The following is a 16312-nucleotide window of genomic DNA, read 5'->3' as shown; positions in this document are numbered from 1 at the left end:
CTCTCAGATCTCACAGCATTTTACGTTTGAACCCAGAATAGGAAAGACTGGTGGGAGATGTGGCCTTTGTATGTAAGAAGAGATCATGGCCATAACCATAATTGGTTTTCGTAAAGATTGTTCATAATTTCAACTATGAGACATGCATAATTTTACATCACCTTGACACTGTGATTCACACACAAAAAAAAAGATCACAAAACTGATTTTCAATAAGGCACTTGACACTTCTTAAACATAAATGATGAAAAAGTATATGCTGTCCTTTTTAGTCATCACCATCTATAAAATTTGTTAATAGCAAGATATTGCAGAATGGACTAAAATAAATTTCAAGGTCACTAAACATGTCTATCATTTTTAAAATAGTAATTTTTTATGAACTTAAGAGTTCATCAATTTGGAAAAAGAATACAACTGCAATTTTTAGATATTTATTAAGGCAAACCACTTTTCACAATATTAACATAGTAATCCTTCATTTGTATAGAAACAATAGCACTAATTACATTGGAGCCTTAAGCTATTCATTAAATATTCATTGGCATGTAGTTGATGTTAAACAAGATAGTCTTAGACACCCTAAAGTGTTTAGAAGCATAAGAGAGAGTGAAAATAATTTAGAGTAGTTATTGATTTTCAGATTTGGAAACTGAGGCTCAGAGAGGTAAAGTACTCCTGACCCAACCTTGAGCAGTTGGTTACCATGAAGTGAGGTCTGGAAACAGGTGCCTCAGTTCACTGTCAAATGCTTATAGTAGCACAACAGAGAGTAACTGAATCCCAAAGTAACTGAAGTTAAGACATGTTGCCTGAATGCCTGTCTTATGTGGGAAACTATCTTAAGCCCCAGTGAAGGAATAGGTATCCAAAGAAGACACTGCTTTTCTTCAAGAAACTTGTAGTCTTGCAAGGAAACTATACCTGGAAAACTGTTTCAGTTATAGTTCAAGATATTAGTTTAAGAAATAAGAATATATGATGAGTTGATATGTGTTTCCTAAAAAGTGATAGGGGCTTCAAGACAATATAACTCACCATCAGATGGGAAGGTGGAAGAATGATGAGGGTGGAAGTGGAAGTTGACTTGGATCTTGAAAAACAGGGAGGTTTTGGAGGAAGAGAAGGAAAAGATGGCATTGCAGAAAGATGGAAATGTGAAACTATCTGTAAAGAGCTCTCCCAAAACAACATACCATGCTATTATTAGTACTATTAGATTGTCATTTACCTTAAGGGTCATTTGCATCAAGAAGAGCAATTTAAGGTTTATTATCTGTCCTGGTGAGTTGTGAAAAAAAGATATGAATGGGAACTATTAATGCAAAGCATTATTTATTTATTTACTTACTTATCTCTCATCATTCCACAAAGAAACTAAAGCAGCTTTTCAAAACTATAGAGCATAAACTGAATAAAATAAATTACTAAGAAACATGATTATAACTGCAGGATTAAAAGGAGCACTCACAGAAAAGCAGATTGTACAGTCCAGATTAGTTGCTAGTTGGAGGTAGGATTCAAGGGGCTGGAAATAGATTTAATCTTTGCAGGATTGCAAGATTTTTCATGCATTAAAAATAAAACACAAATCTTATAATTCAGAAGCCTAGCCTTTCCTAATACTGAAACATGAGAGAAATTTCTCCCTCGAGGCATCATAAAGAAGCCACTGATTATGTAGGAGGTACTGGCCTCAACCCCATCCCTGACCCCATGGGTAAAATGACTACGTTTACATGGCTGTTCCTCAGTGCAGGACAAGAGCATCACCCTGAAGCACAACTCAGTTACAAAACAGTGTGGCCCACACGCCCAGCCCTCCTCATAATATAAGAGTAAATTCTGAATATGTGCTGGATCAGAGGGACTCCATGTTCTTCAGTTCATATTGATTCATTTATTTACTCAACATTTATTGATTGCATGCACTGTGACAAGTGTGAGGATACCGCCATGAATGAAAACAGGCAGCCATTCTCATGGAGTTAAGTATTCTAGTGGTGGGAGAAAGATTGCAGGCAATATACAGAAATAAATGTTATGGGGAAATGCAAGCCAGGGTAAGGTGATGGAGAACACAGTGGGCAGCGTGAAGTGAATATTTAGAAAGGGCAGTCACAGACAACCTCTCTGAGATGGTAATATCTGGGATAAAGCCAGCATGATACGAGGAAAGAAACACTAAGATGTATGAGACAAAAGTGTTGCATGCAAAGGGAACAGTTAATGCAAAGCCCCGAGCAAGAAGCGTGCTTCCCATGTCTGAGTAGCTGCAAGTCAGCCAGTCAAGCATCAGCATGGCAAGAGTCTTCTTAAGAAAATAAAGGACCCTGGATGAGGCGAAAAAAGAGAATAATGACGGAGTCCGTGGTTTCTTCAGAAAATCCCTACTGTGTTTCAGCACAAGCCAGAGGCAGCTGAGGTCTGCCAGCGTACACCATAGAACATGACCATCATCATTTTAGCTTAAATGTTGTGCTAAAACCAGCATTAAGATCACCCACTATAGACATGGGCTTTTGTCTAAGTAAGGCCCACATATGTTATATGCAGACTAGTAGAGGGAGACAACTACACGAATCACTCCTGACACGCAAGTATCCACAGAATGCCTTAATTGTGTTTCCTGGTGAGATCTCCAAAGTTTTTCAAATGCAAATTGCACCCCTAGGTACCTGACATGCAGTACCAAATCATTCATTACATTTAAGCCAACTGAGTGGTGCAGGGCACCTTTCAAGGGCGTTGAGCTTGATTTTAAAGACAATGCAGTAATTGCATGATAGGAGAATCTACTGTCTATCGAGGGCACTTATGTGTGTCAACAAAACTCTATCCTCAATTTGGAGAAGACAACGTACATTTGTTTCCCCACAGCAGGGAGCAGGCATCCAGCACACTGGTAAGTGGTACCAAATCATTTAGACACAAGTGAAAAGAAGGAGGAGAATTAAAATACCCTTCTGTTTTATGCCAAGAGAAATGTTGTCTCAGGAGCCCATCCTATAAGCCTCTGTGATCTTCAGTGGGTACTAAGACACTGGATCTATAAGATGATTGATAATAGGTTCCATATTAAGTTTAGAGATCTTAGTACTTAACAATTCCCTCAGAAAAATGTGATGAGTAAATAGTACCAGCAAGTACCATGTATTGTTCTTGACAGATTTTGTCCCAAAGTGACAGAGAATATACCAAAGGCCTATAATGAATCATTTTTGTTGAAAGATCAGCTATACTACACAGAAAATTTTAGAGTGAGAATACTATACTTGTAATTTCTGTCAAGAAAACGGACATAGGGATTAGTTGTCCATTTTTCAAGGCAAACTATACCATGGGTACCAAAAATCTGTGTAATATTAATTTATGCATCCAATGGTAAAATTTTTAAAAAATTATATGAAATTAAATGGAAACCATCACCTGGTCAGCCAGTAATGAAGCTAAGCTTGAATAAGCATCTGCAAACTCTGGACCATATTTAATGGAATCCTTCAGTAAAGTGATAGCCTCTTCTTTTTTCTCCTGGGACCTACAGGTTGCAAAAGAGGGGGAAAAACATCTTTTAATAAAACTTTGTTTTAGTCCTCTGATTAGACTTTAAGATCTGTTTATTTTAGCAGAGAGTAATTGATTCACTCTGCAAATGAATTGCAAATGAATTGGTTTTATTGCAAATGAGTTGAACTACATTGTCTCAAGGCATTAGCAGTTTCTGTCTCTGAATCCTCAGTGGAAAGAGATGTTAAGACATAAATGATGCTGAAGGTTATTCACTGATTTTTCTTTAAACAAAAGATTTTATTTATTTATTTGTTTGTTTCAGAGAGGGGGAGGAGAGGGAGAGAAACATCAATGTGTGGATGTCTTTTGCACACCCCCAACTGGGGACCTGGCTGCAACCCTGGCATGTGCCCCGACTGGGAATTGAACTGGTTACCCCTGATTCGCAGGCCAGTACTCATTCCGCTGAGCCACACCAGCCAGGGTGTACATATTCACCGATTTTTCTACCTTCATTTCCTATCATGCACTTCTAGAAGTTTTATTTTAGATCTTCCAAGTTTGTTAGCCAGAAAGTTAGACTCTCGGAGCAGCAATCTGGGGACATTACCCAGGTGCCAGGGAGCCAGTTATGAGGCCGTGAAAGATGATTTGAGCCCCTGGGCCACCGGCTGGGCCACCGCAGTCTGGGCTCCTGAGGGGGCCGAGCCACCCCTCGGGGAGGAGCCAGCCAAATTGCCATGTTAGTCTTTGTTTTTTTAACTAAGAGGTATGCATTTTACACATAATTTATAACATTAGAAAACACTGTGACTACTGGCTAGCAAAGAACGGTCAGCTATTTTATCATTATATTTTTACTAAGAATTGAGTCCGGGTCTGTGTTTTTCATTTTAATCTTCTCCAGTGTTTATGCGTCTGGTTCGAAGAAGTACCCAAGGCCCCTAACTATTACCATTCTACTGGGTGACAGTTCTCTTTCTTGTTAGTGCCATGAGGAAACCCTGGGACATTCTCTTACTATCAACATCTTTGAAGCTGAAAATATCGACTGACAATGATCAACTTTGCTGCCAGTACAATCCCACCAACAACTGATCATTTGCTAAGTGCTCGATATTGTAACTGGCAAAAGCGGTGGAATGAAGAATGAACTCCTGGAAGTACAGAGCACACAGGCAAAGGGGGCCCCATCTACCAGCTGCCAGTGCTGAACTGTGTGCTTCCATTCTTGCTATATACAATCAACAATCATTTAGTCAGCAATGGTATCTACCATATGCTCTGGTAAATTTTCACACATTATTAATTTCATTCTTACAACAATCTCATGCAGCAGGTATTACTGTCTTATTATATTCATTTGTTTCTAATGAGAAAATTTGGATTCAGAATAGTCAAGTGACTCATCACATTCGCATAATCCATCTTCTGAGTCAAGAGCCAGTGCTCTTCTATCACACCACGCCTGCTTATTCTAACTACTTATAAATTCACCGCTTGTGACCTTGCTGTTCGAAGTGCAATTCATGGCCCAGTCTCATCAACATCATCTGGGAGCTTGTGAAAGATGCAGAATCTCAGGCCCTAAACAGACCCATTGAATCAGAGCCTGCATTTTAAAGATTCTCAGGTGATCTGCACACACGCTGAGATTTCAGCATAATTGCTCCATGAATTATTAAAAGCAGCTGAGAGTAGCTCCTGCTACAAAACCCCTCTGGCTTCAGTCTCTGTAGGATAAAGATCTACAGAGGGAAAACTAATATTGACTCCCATGTCTGAGTTCCAAGTGTTAGAAGCAGCATATTACAAGGTGATTTTACCTGGAAGATAGCCTTTTATCACGAACCTTGAAAAAGAAGTCATGTTTCTAGCATATACCTCGCATTTAACTCTTCAGTTTAGCAAACATTTATCATTGTCTTTTATGTGTTAGCTATTTCCTGAAGAAGGTGGCTGTCCATGATATCCTCACCTTTTTGGGGTCTAGCTAACTCCCACAGGTCTCCTCTCCACGCACAGTCCTGCCCTAGCATCAAATGTAGCACCTGTGTCCCTAAGTAGGTTGTCCTTGGGATGTGGCTTTAAAGTTGCCTGGTTATAACACATTTGCATTACAGCTCTCTGGGTGCTGTTTTTGTGTTGATTCATTCATTTTAGTCAACAAACATTTAAAGAGTGCCTGTAAGATTCTGTGGAGGTCTCCTGTGTTTAAATAATCTTGAGTTTCTATTCTAAAATATATCTTGAAGTATTTCTTGATGGGCATATCTTTTTAAATAAAAATTTATTTTTTTAATCCTGGCAACTTTACTGTTGATTTCATGGTAAGCAGAATTCTTCCTCCAAGGATTTTGTAAATCTTATTAACATTAATTTGGAAATTCTCTCCACATTCAAAGGAAGGTACAGATTTAGGAAAATAAGGCTGAAAATCAAGTCCCTCAAGGCATCATTTAGCTTGGATATTCTTCAAAATCAGCAGGAAAAAAACCAACAATTTGATAGTCAAATTTTCAGTTAGAATGGCAACTTCAACCTCCTATGTATGAACTCAGTGAGATTAATTACAACTTAGCACAGTCCGTGACCATTAGTGTGACGCGATGGAACACTCAGCACCAAAGCTATGTATAGGGAACGTGAATTCTTTTTTTAAAAAGATTTTACTTATTTATTTTTAAAGAGAGGGGAAGGGAGGGAGAGAGAGAGAGAAACATCAATGTGTGGTGGCCTCTCGCGTGCCCCCTACTGGGGACCCAGCCTGCAACCCAGGCATGTGCCCTGACTGGGAATCGAACTGGCGACCCTTTGGTTTGCAGGCCAGCACTCAATCCACTGAGCCACACAAGCCGGGGTGGGCACTTGAATTCTTCATGAACACTGTACTCCTATGACTCTCTTGAGGGAATGACTGATACACTTTCAGAAAACCATTGTATTCAACAATTTTGTCTAGTGTGAATATTGCAAGATGCAAATACATGGGCAGACAGGCCATTTCCTCTTGGCTCTGCACCGTTGGGTGACTCTACTTTTCTATGAGAGCCTTTGAGAGCCAGTCATTAGACACTAAGAGAGAGCATCAGGCACATGCCATCTTAACTGGTATTTTAGAATGTTTTTTTCTGAAAGCCCCCCAAATTAATATGTGCTATTTTTATGTGTTGTTTTTATTTCTGAAAAGGAGAGAACAGTAGGTATATTACTGTAGAGAGAAATAAAAGATATATTTCTACTGCAGTCTCTTTTGCTCACCCTTTGGTGGGAGTTTGAGAAACAGACGTTGCTTTGGCAGAGTAACTTATAGCAGATAATTCATCTAACTGGAAACTTCCTTGGTCACATGGTCAATTACCACATTAGAATTTAACTTCATTTTATCCTGTTTCTGAATAGCATCCCTTTCGTATATTCAGTATGACCATGTCTCTCTGATAATTATCCCATATTAAAAAACAGGGCAGTATTCCTACAATTCTACTTGATTATGGAGGTCTGGAGCACACCTTCCTCAGTTTTGCTTCCTAACACACCTGAGTTGATAACTTTAGTTTGCAACCTGTTTCCAGTTCCCTCTCTCTTCTCCTTTTACTACGTACAGACAATTGAAAGATTTTTTTCCCCCCTAGAGCATTGTTTTCAACACATTTCCTTATATAAAAATATTCACTAATGCCCTATTACCTACAGATAGACTCTTAGTTTAAAACCCTCTATGTCACAGTTCTGACCAATGTTTAAACATACCCAGGTATCCACTAGTCCAGCTAGACTGGGTGACATCTATTTTTGACATCTATTCTCCAGAACCTCCTAAGAGACCCCCTACCCCACCTCTACCCTTGCTGTCCCTTAAAACCACTTGGGGCACATTTCAAAAAACCTTAGTGTTCTAAGGTTGGGCCTCTTCCTAGGAAGCTCTCCGCAGGAATATGACAGCCATCTGGATTTGGGAATTATGGGTATAGTCTAGCCTCCTTGGTTTACAGTAGCGGAAACCGAGACACAGGGGGCCTCAGGAATTTGCCCTGGTCTCAAGCAAAAAGGAAGCCTCCCCCAGGTCTCGTGCCTCCCAGCCGGCACTCTTGCCTACCAGCTCACAGGTGGCCTTCCCCTCCTCCCCGTGCAATTTCTGCTCCCTGGGAGCCTTCCCTGACTTAGCCAGCTCACAGCATCATGGCCTCAGCAGAGCTGGTAAACTTGTTAACTAAGTCAGCAACTGCATATATGCTACCTCTTTTATATTTTGGTTTTCTTTTTGTAACAAAGAACAAAACAAAACAAACAAAACATAACAAAAATGGTGGTAGGGGATCCACTGCTATGAGCCCTGTCCTGGCCGCTGAAGGGACAGCTGCTCTTTGTCCTCCAGCTCAGCACTGGAAGGAGTGACTGGGCCCGCCATTACTTTTCTTCTCCAAGGCCTGGGCTCAGCATGTGAAGCGCCCTGGACATGGCCTCCCACGGGAGGGTGCCAGCTTCTCTATGAGTGAGGGGGTCAGCAGCCGAGTTTTTCAAACTTTGTTTCCCAACAGTCGTTTGTTGACCATTTTACTCCCCGCAACGGACCGGGTGATTCCTTTGCATTATTTATTGTAATTCTCACTAAGCAGCAGGAAATTAGGTATAATTATCTTCATTTTAAATACTAGCAACCACCGCTCCAATAACAATAAAATAACTGAGGTTTGGAGAGATCAAGTGATTTGTCCAGAGCACACAGCTACTCTAACAGCAGGGTTCTATAATTTAGAACTTCAAATATAGCAGGTCCATCGACAGACCACGCTCTACACTTCCACATCCAGTCTCTTAAATGTTGTGCATTCTGTCTGTGACCAGTACTAGGTTTTAAGCTCCTTCATAGACAGTACCCATGTCTTAATTCATGTTACTTACTTCTTTTATCCCAGTGATCTGTACAAGGTAGAAATTCAGTAAATTTAGTACAGTGATTGGCACAGAATAGAAATTTAATAATTGCTAAATTATTTTTAAAAACCATGGTTTTACTATTTTCTTTATTCTTAGATCTCTGCAAAGTTCTTGAAATAGGTTTTCCAATATTCTAATAAAAATTTGACAGAGGAGGATAATATAATCCATTTTATACCTCTGTTTCTACACCTCTTTCAATATTATAGAAGTGATCCTAAGGAAGGCAGAAGCAACCAATGCTTGGAGTCATAAAAAGAATTACAAGTTTAGTTTCCAATTTATGAGCCCTTCTAACTTACCAGGCACTACTAAGCAGCTTCTCCACCTTAGGTCTGCAAAGTAGTTAAAAGCACAGTCTTAAAAACCAGGACTGGTTTTGGATTCTCCTTCCACCATTTACTAGCTGTGATTCCTTAGGCAAATTATCTGACTTTCTTGTGTCTCAGGCTCACAGTAGGTGTTATATATGTTTTGATTTTTATTAGCTTATTTAATGTTTGTAAAAATCACCCATTAAAATCCATCTCTCTCTTCTTTTTAAATTAATTTTTAAAATAAAGCAGAATGTGGTGTTTTTGAAATTCCCTCAAAAGTAATATACTTGCACATTTTAAACTATTCATGAAAAAATATTAGGTTAGACATCAGAGTGATTTTTTCTCCTGTGTCGGATATCACAATGGATTTTTAATGTAACAACCATCATTAAATACACAAATAAATAGTGTTGCACTAACTGTAAAATAACACCAGTAACCAACAGAGGCATTACAGCTGGGAACCTCATTCTAAAGCAAACGCACTGAGAAAGCGTAAATGGCAGACAGATCATTCAGAAGCCCCTCAGTTGATGGTGGAGCCGCCCGAAGGTGTGGACCTTCATTTTGAAGGGTGATTGCTAAAGGTGAGTATTTAGGCATGAAAGAACCAGAAGCAATTTTGAGCCTCTTTTTCAGCCAAGTCAAGAAAGCTTCTTAGAAAGGAACATTGTGAGCAGCTATTTCCAAGTAAAAACGTTTAATAAGAAAAGCAGAAAATTTCAAATAGATGCCATGGAATTCCTTAATCATGGGAATTACCTATGTATTCTGATGCTACAGATCACTCCTGGGTCAGCATTAGACAATATTAAAGCTCCCTAATGCATTCATTTTGGCTCTATAATAAGCTATTTAGGAAAACCAGAAGTCTATTGTCAATGTAAACCCCATCTATGTACAGCTTCTTTGTTATCCATTTACAATGAATCAACATGTCAATTCAAATGAAAATAACATTTGCCTCTGAATTGACCAAGCATGCCATTTAGGTAACCGAATCCATAGGTTGTTTCTCTGAATTCAGTAGAAAAAGCTTGAATTAAGTAACCCATAATTGGTGAACAAACTGGTAAGGTCAGCTTCAGTACATACCCCATACAATCAGCCATGGGCACACTTTCAGTTTAGAGTCACAGAAAGGAACATGGAATCCCTTTCGAAACACCTATCACACTAAGGATTCTGAGGACTGTCAGAGCTTCTGTTAGGGGCTTCAACTGCCACTGATGGAACTATTAGGGACACCGGGACAGGTTAGAGTAAAACTGCTCCAGGGTTAAGTAATATTTCTTGCCTCTCAGTATCGGGAATTTTCTTATCTGCCAAACAAGTCACCAGCTGGTGACCGAAAATCGTCTATTACCTAAAATATTATGTCTTCACTTTTCCCTTAGGTCAATAGTTCTCAAATTTTAGTGCTTAAAAAGCATTACATGTTTGGTAAAATGTGGGATCCCTCATAAGATTCAGTACGTCTGGGGTAGGGCCCAGGAATCAGTATTTTTAATAAGACCCTCAGGTGATTCTGTTGAGGGTAGTCTTCAGACTACACACTTTAAGAAGGGCTGCCCTGTGTGGTGACTGCTGGGGGTGGGAGGTATAAGGTGACTAAATGGTAATGTGGAAAAAATATAATAAAGATTATGCATTTTAAAAATTCAAAAAAAAAAAAAAGAAAAAAGAAAATAAAAAAGAGTCTCCTCTGATTACTACATGGGATTGCCCGATCAATTGATCCTTGATGTAAGGCTAAATGTAATAGGATTAAGGAAGCTTTAAAAAAAAGAAAAAGGAGAAAGAAGATCTCCTGGGACAATCTGAGCCAAAGAGAAAGGCCACCATGGACAGTTGATTCGCCTAGAGGATCGATACCTCTGGATGCCCAGTGATGCGGGAGGCGGAGGGTGGCCGAGTGCAGTGGCGGTACTGCAATAGCAAGAGGCAGTTTCTCTCTCAGAGAGGCTCTGTTGTGAATGTCCTCTATTTTGCATCCAAGTCTTAGCTCCTGTGTTATCCACAAAGTCATCATAAATAAAAGCTCCTACTATACTGCAAGCAAAATTCCACTCTCTTAAGTTTCCCCCAGGAACTTCCAAAAGGCTAAAATTCCTGAGAAGGGGTTCCTGGAACCAATAACACCTTCATTGATTTCATCAGAGAAACATCAAGTAGAAATGAGATCTTGTTCATAATGTGCAAATCTTGCCATTAAACATTTGTAGTTTCACAGGGAATTTCCCCTTTGGTTATACAGCAGTGAGACAGTTTTTCTTGTGTGTTAAAAACATTTGCATCATCTCACTTTCCTGGCTCTAGCTCAATGACAGATATTTAGCAAAAGCAAATAAAACTTCACCACATTTTCTTTTAGTAATTAAAGACCTGTTAAGTGTCAATTTAGAAAACTTTTTGGACTCCTGTCTAAAATCTCAAGACACATTCATTTAAACTGAAAGCAGATGCTTGCTTTGAAAAAGTATTGACATTTTGGGAGAATTTAGGAAATGCCAGTAACAGAAATAAATGGATTTGGCAATCCATTTGGCAGTAATAAAATTTCCCATTAACCACAGTGTGAACTTGGAGTGCTAGGCAGCTCTTCTAATTTCTTTTTCTTTGTCAGGGTATTTGTTGTTGTTGGATCCAAAAACTGATGTCTTTCACAAAGGAAAAAGAGTATGTTTTGTTTTGTTTTTTTAATGGTGGGGGGGGGGAGAAAGGGGTGGCTGATAGACTTTACTAGCTTTTCTAAAAAGCTGAATCATGAAAGTCAAATTGTAAATGCCTGGTTGAGGTGGTCTTTTCAGAGCACACATTTTTCTGTGGCTCTACTATCTTTGCCATACAGTAAATTTATTAAGATCAGATCATCGTCTCCATGGCCTCTTTTATGATCAAGTTTACTGAGTTCATTTCTGGGCAGTGCAATGGCAATACTGCATCTAGTTTAGCGTTTAGCATGTTCACCCTAGTTTTTCTGCTTGACTTTTACAGAAGCCGCACAGAACCAGCCGTCTGGAGGACTGATTCATATTATGTGGTGGTACAGAATGAAATTTTTCTTGAGCTCCAGATCCACACTCAATATAATGAGCAGTAAGTAGGCCACCTCCCCCCGCCCCCAATAGTGGGCTTCCAGGATCAGATTTAGGTCACTGTGGCAACAGGAGGCAGCTGGGGTGCCCACCCTGTGTGGTGCGAGTGGTCAGACTTCTGTTGTTTTGAACTCCTGCCTCCCCCGCTGAAAACTGAGGAAACGGAGGGACAGGAGGTTCTGACCCTGTCTGCTCACAGAGCAGCAGCAGACGGAGACACAGCTCACGTAAAGACCTCACTCACGCAGGGGCTGCACAGAGCAGGTCCTGAGGAAACGTTCCTCCTGAGTCCCCTCCGCCTTCGCTCCTCTGAATGGCTGTTTTATGGTCAGCCCGGAGAGGTCACGGTCCTGAACCTCGGCAGCTGACCCTTGTCCCATGATGGCCTTGCCCTGCGTGTATGGAGCCAGCTCTGTGCCACGAGTGCGGGAGGTGGGCTGGGAGGGGGAGGAGGAACGGTCCCAAGCCGGCATCATTTCAAGGTGCAGGCAAATATTTAAGCAAAGGCTTTCAGTGATTTGAAGGAAAGCATAGACACAATGCTCCCAGGGTGGGACCCGGAGGAGATGGCACCTGAGAGTAGCCGGATGTAGCCGGGACTTACTGACCCCTCTGATGAGGGGCCACTTTGAGGACGCAGTGGAATGCACAGCCCTGGCTTCAGGCTTCAGGCTGAGTGCTGTCTGGATCCCAGCTCTGCCCACACCCGCTGTGTGATTTGGGCTAGATGCTGCATCTCCATCTGAGCCTCACAGGCCGAGCCTGTGAAATGTGCATGTTAATCTCTCCCTCTCTGGTTCCTGTGAGGGTGAAATAAATGCACACAAGCAGTGTGCTTGGCAGAGTGTCTGGCACGTGCGGTGATGCAGGACATGTTAGCTTCACTGGCTCCTTCCCCACCCTCCACCTAGGCTCCCACCTGGAATTTCTTCCAGAAGTTTCACTAGCTGATTTCTCAGCAAGGCAGGATGCTGTTCGAACACAAATGTCTCTGAAAAGAAAAAGGACCTTCAAGTTCCTTTCTGGTCTTCTACTTACACTTCAGCTAGAGATGGAAAATGCAGTCCTAGTTAAAACCACAGGTTCTCCCATCCCTTTTTTAGAACAGGAGCAAATGGAGCTTCAAGGAGGTTGAATATGGCCTCAAGAGCTATTTAGCTGCAGGGGTAGAAAATATATTACCTCCTTCTCATTCATAATTAATTTTATACTAAGAACTCAGACTTCAGATTGGAAGTGAGAAATTATGTCCCTGGGCTGGTAATAATTAATAATCACTAAAACTTATTTCATCGTTATTGGGGACTAGGTCCTGTTAAGTACTTCCATGCATTCTTGTGTTTAGTAGTAATGAAGGACGTAGTTACTACTATTATTTCCAGTTTATAAATGAGGAATTGGAGGCACTGCAAAATAAAATCATTTTCCTAGGTTGCAGACTACTACGTGATAGAGCTGAGATCCACACTGACTAGGCTCTGCAGCTCCTGGACCTGAGGTTAGCACGGCGCCCAGACAGGCAGAGGGAAAGCACCAGCTCTAGATGTCCTGTCTCATAGCTTTTGTTGCCTGTGACCCTAACTGCCCTTGTGCCCATCTGTAATAGGAGAGTGATGGTGCTAGCTCTTCATAAACGCCGAGTGGGCAGGATCTTGAGCCATGAGGAAGCCCTCTGTATTTGTTATTCCAGAGTCTGTTACTATTTGTTCTTTTCACTAGCAGAAGGAGAAGCAGCAGAAAGGTTGAGGGCAGAGAGTTCTGCAAGGCTGCCAGCAGACAGGTGGCACTTGAAGCAGGACAGCCCCACACTGGGCCTGCAGGAGAGAGCGGAACATGGGAGGGAGGCCGGCAGAACTGGTGAGGAGTCATGAAGAAGGGAGGGAGCCTTAAGTGAGGCCTCACCTCCCCACACGGCTGCCCAGACAGGCATTGCGGGCCACAGGCAAGCGTGGGCCATGGGAAACACAGAGAGCATGCGCAGCCTCTTTCTGTCCTTCGAATTTCTCTTCCTGGATTTTCAGAGCATTTTTAGATTGGAATGCCTGTTAATGATCTCTAACAGCTCATATTCGAAATTTAGCCTCTGTGTCAGGGCAAAGCTGATGTCTTACAGGATTTAAGATTTAAACAAACAAAAAAAAAAAGTTGAGAGCCTAGTGCCCAGAAGTAAGGCAACATGTGCAAGAAGAAATTTCCAAGGACTGCCCTCATTTCTTTTTAAATTGAATTGTATCTTCTTTAAGCTACATTCCAAGTTAAGAGTTGTTCCAAGTCATCCTGCCCCACAGGAGCTCAAGGCAACTGAATGGCAAATGAATCCAGGAGAGGCGATGGGGCTTAAGAAGGTGGAAAAGTTCTTTTCAGGGCAAAGGCAACTGCTGAAAACTCTAGTACTTCACAAAGCAGGCCAGCCTGTTCAATTACACTCTGTCAGAAATATTTATGTAAGGAAAGAAGAAGATGGCATTCCAATTTCTTCAAGAGAAGGTAAACAAAACCAGGATTCCTGAGAGCTTGCTCTCTCCCACGGTGCTTCCTGTGCAGAGCCGACTTCTGGCCTCCACAGTGTTAATTGCAGCCATCAGGGCAAAAGAAAGGACTGAGAAAAGGGACCCTGCAAACCCCACTATGGATTTAAAACAACTTACTCACACCCCATTCCCTGTTCATTAGTAATCACAGCCTAAATCAGTAGAGTTTTGGTGAGGGAGAGATACTTACAAAAATATTTTCATGATTAGCAATCTGTTTATATACAAGTAACTCCCAAATCTTGAGGAAGTAGGTAAACATTCTCACCATTTCCCAGATAATTCAGTTTTGTAAGTCACTGAATATAAAAATGCAAGTAAAAGATAGATCAGATGAACTAGAAGAGTTCTCACTTTAAAACCTTTGTCATAGTTTTTCTCAAATGTAGTTTGCAAGTTTGTGTTTCTCGTACACTTGACAAGTGCTCAGCTGGGCTCGGCATCGGGATTCACACACTGTGGGAGGACCGTAGAGAAGGAGGAGGGAAGTGGCAGGGTTGGGCAAGTCTTCAATGCTATGGCACTTGGACTATATGTCTGTAATGGATCCTCAATGAACTTGTCAGGTGCTCCCAAATTCAAAGGGAGGGTAGAAGAAGAGTAGACATTGGAAACAGAAGAGAAAAATAATGTACTATAATATAGCAATGAGATAAGACCTTCAGAAGCAGTGGAAGGTGGGCAACAGTGTCATATTCTTCATTTCAGAGAAATCAAGGGGAATGAGAGCTGAGGGAACCTTTGAAATTCATAGCTGATGCTCAAGACAGCAGCTCCATTGGAATGTTGAATGAACAGGTGGGAGGAAGGAGAAGCACCATGTGCTAGCCATTCGTCTTGCCAATTTGATCAGAGAAAGGAAGGAGTTAGGAGAACAACTGGAGGGAGTAACTAAACTGAGAAAGAGACCATGGGGGTCAGAAGTCTGCGGAATGGGAAGAATCTGAAGACCTAAGAGAGAACCCATGATAATGGATGGGGGAGTGGGAAAGAAACAGAATCAAGAACACATGTGGGTTTTACACTAATGAGTAATCAGGGCTGAAATAAAAAAGATTGACAACACCAAATGTTAGGGTGTGAAGCAAAGGGATTCCTTGCCATTGTTGGAATGAAATGTGGTACAATTACTCTGAAGAACTGTTTAGAAGTTTCTTAAAACATTAAAGATAAAATTATCCAGGATTCTACTCCTAGATATTTACCCTCCAAAAATGAACATACAAAGACTGGAATGTGAATATTCACAACTTGAATATTCATAATAACTCAAACAAACCAAGTATCCACACATGGAAAATTACAAATTACCTCATATTCATGCAATGAGACACTACTCAGCAATTAAAAAAAAAGGTAACATGTAATAACATGGATAAGACTAAAAAAATTATGCTAAGCAAAAATATTTAGAGAGCAAAAAAGTACACAGTAAATGATCATCTGGAAATGAAGCCCTAAAACAGGCTAAACTAGGTTATTGGGGGAAAAAAATCAGAACAACGATGGCCTCACAGGAGGGGAATATTACTCAACTGAAGTATGAGGGGTTTCTGGGGTGATGGGAATACTCTATGTGTTATTTTGGCGGTAACTACAAGAGTATGTAAAATTTCAAAACTCATTACTTAAGATTCGTGCATTTTTGGCATGTTAATTATGCCTCAATTAAAAAAAAAAAAAACCACACAAACACAGGTGTGAATACTAGCCTTATGAAAGAGACAAGACAATTCTTCCTCCCATGAAGAACCAAGAAGAGGCAGTCTGAGGATGCAGGAAGTTTTGAGGCAGGCAGAAGGGAAGCTGCGAAAAATTCACCCTGAAGGCCTTGACTACTGTTAGCAAAAGAAAGAGATGGCTAGTGATGCAGAGCATCCTTTCAAATGCCTCTGGGCCCTCTGTATCTCCT

At 40.9% G+C, this 16312-nt stretch overlaps 1 protein-coding gene across 2 annotated transcripts in view; it reads right to left on the bottom strand.

Moving 5' to 3' along the window:
• Nucleotides 1–16312, bottom strand: part of TMTC1 (transmembrane O-mannosyltransferase targeting cadherins 1) — a 239540-nt gene that overhangs the window by 26572 nt on the left and 196656 nt on the right. For both annotated transcript variants that reach the window (XM_054591287.1, XM_054591288.1), the window contains one exon: nucleotides 3430–3538. In XM_054591287.1, coding sequence (XP_054447262.1) covers nucleotides 3430–3538 — 109 coding nt within the window. The remainder of the gene's footprint in view (nucleotides 1–3429; nucleotides 3539–16312) is intronic.

Source organism: Pteronotus mesoamericanus, unplaced genomic scaffold (genome assembly GCF_021234165.1).
Source record: "Pteronotus mesoamericanus isolate MK-2021 breed Mesoamerican mustached bat unplaced genomic scaffold, CSHL_Meso_final scaffold_21, whole genome shotgun sequence".
Lineage (NCBI taxonomy): Eukaryota > Metazoa > Chordata > Mammalia > Chiroptera > Mormoopidae > Pteronotus > Pteronotus mesoamericanus.
Note: the sequence above shows the minus strand (reverse complement) of the source record. Positions and strands in the feature narration are given on the sequence as shown.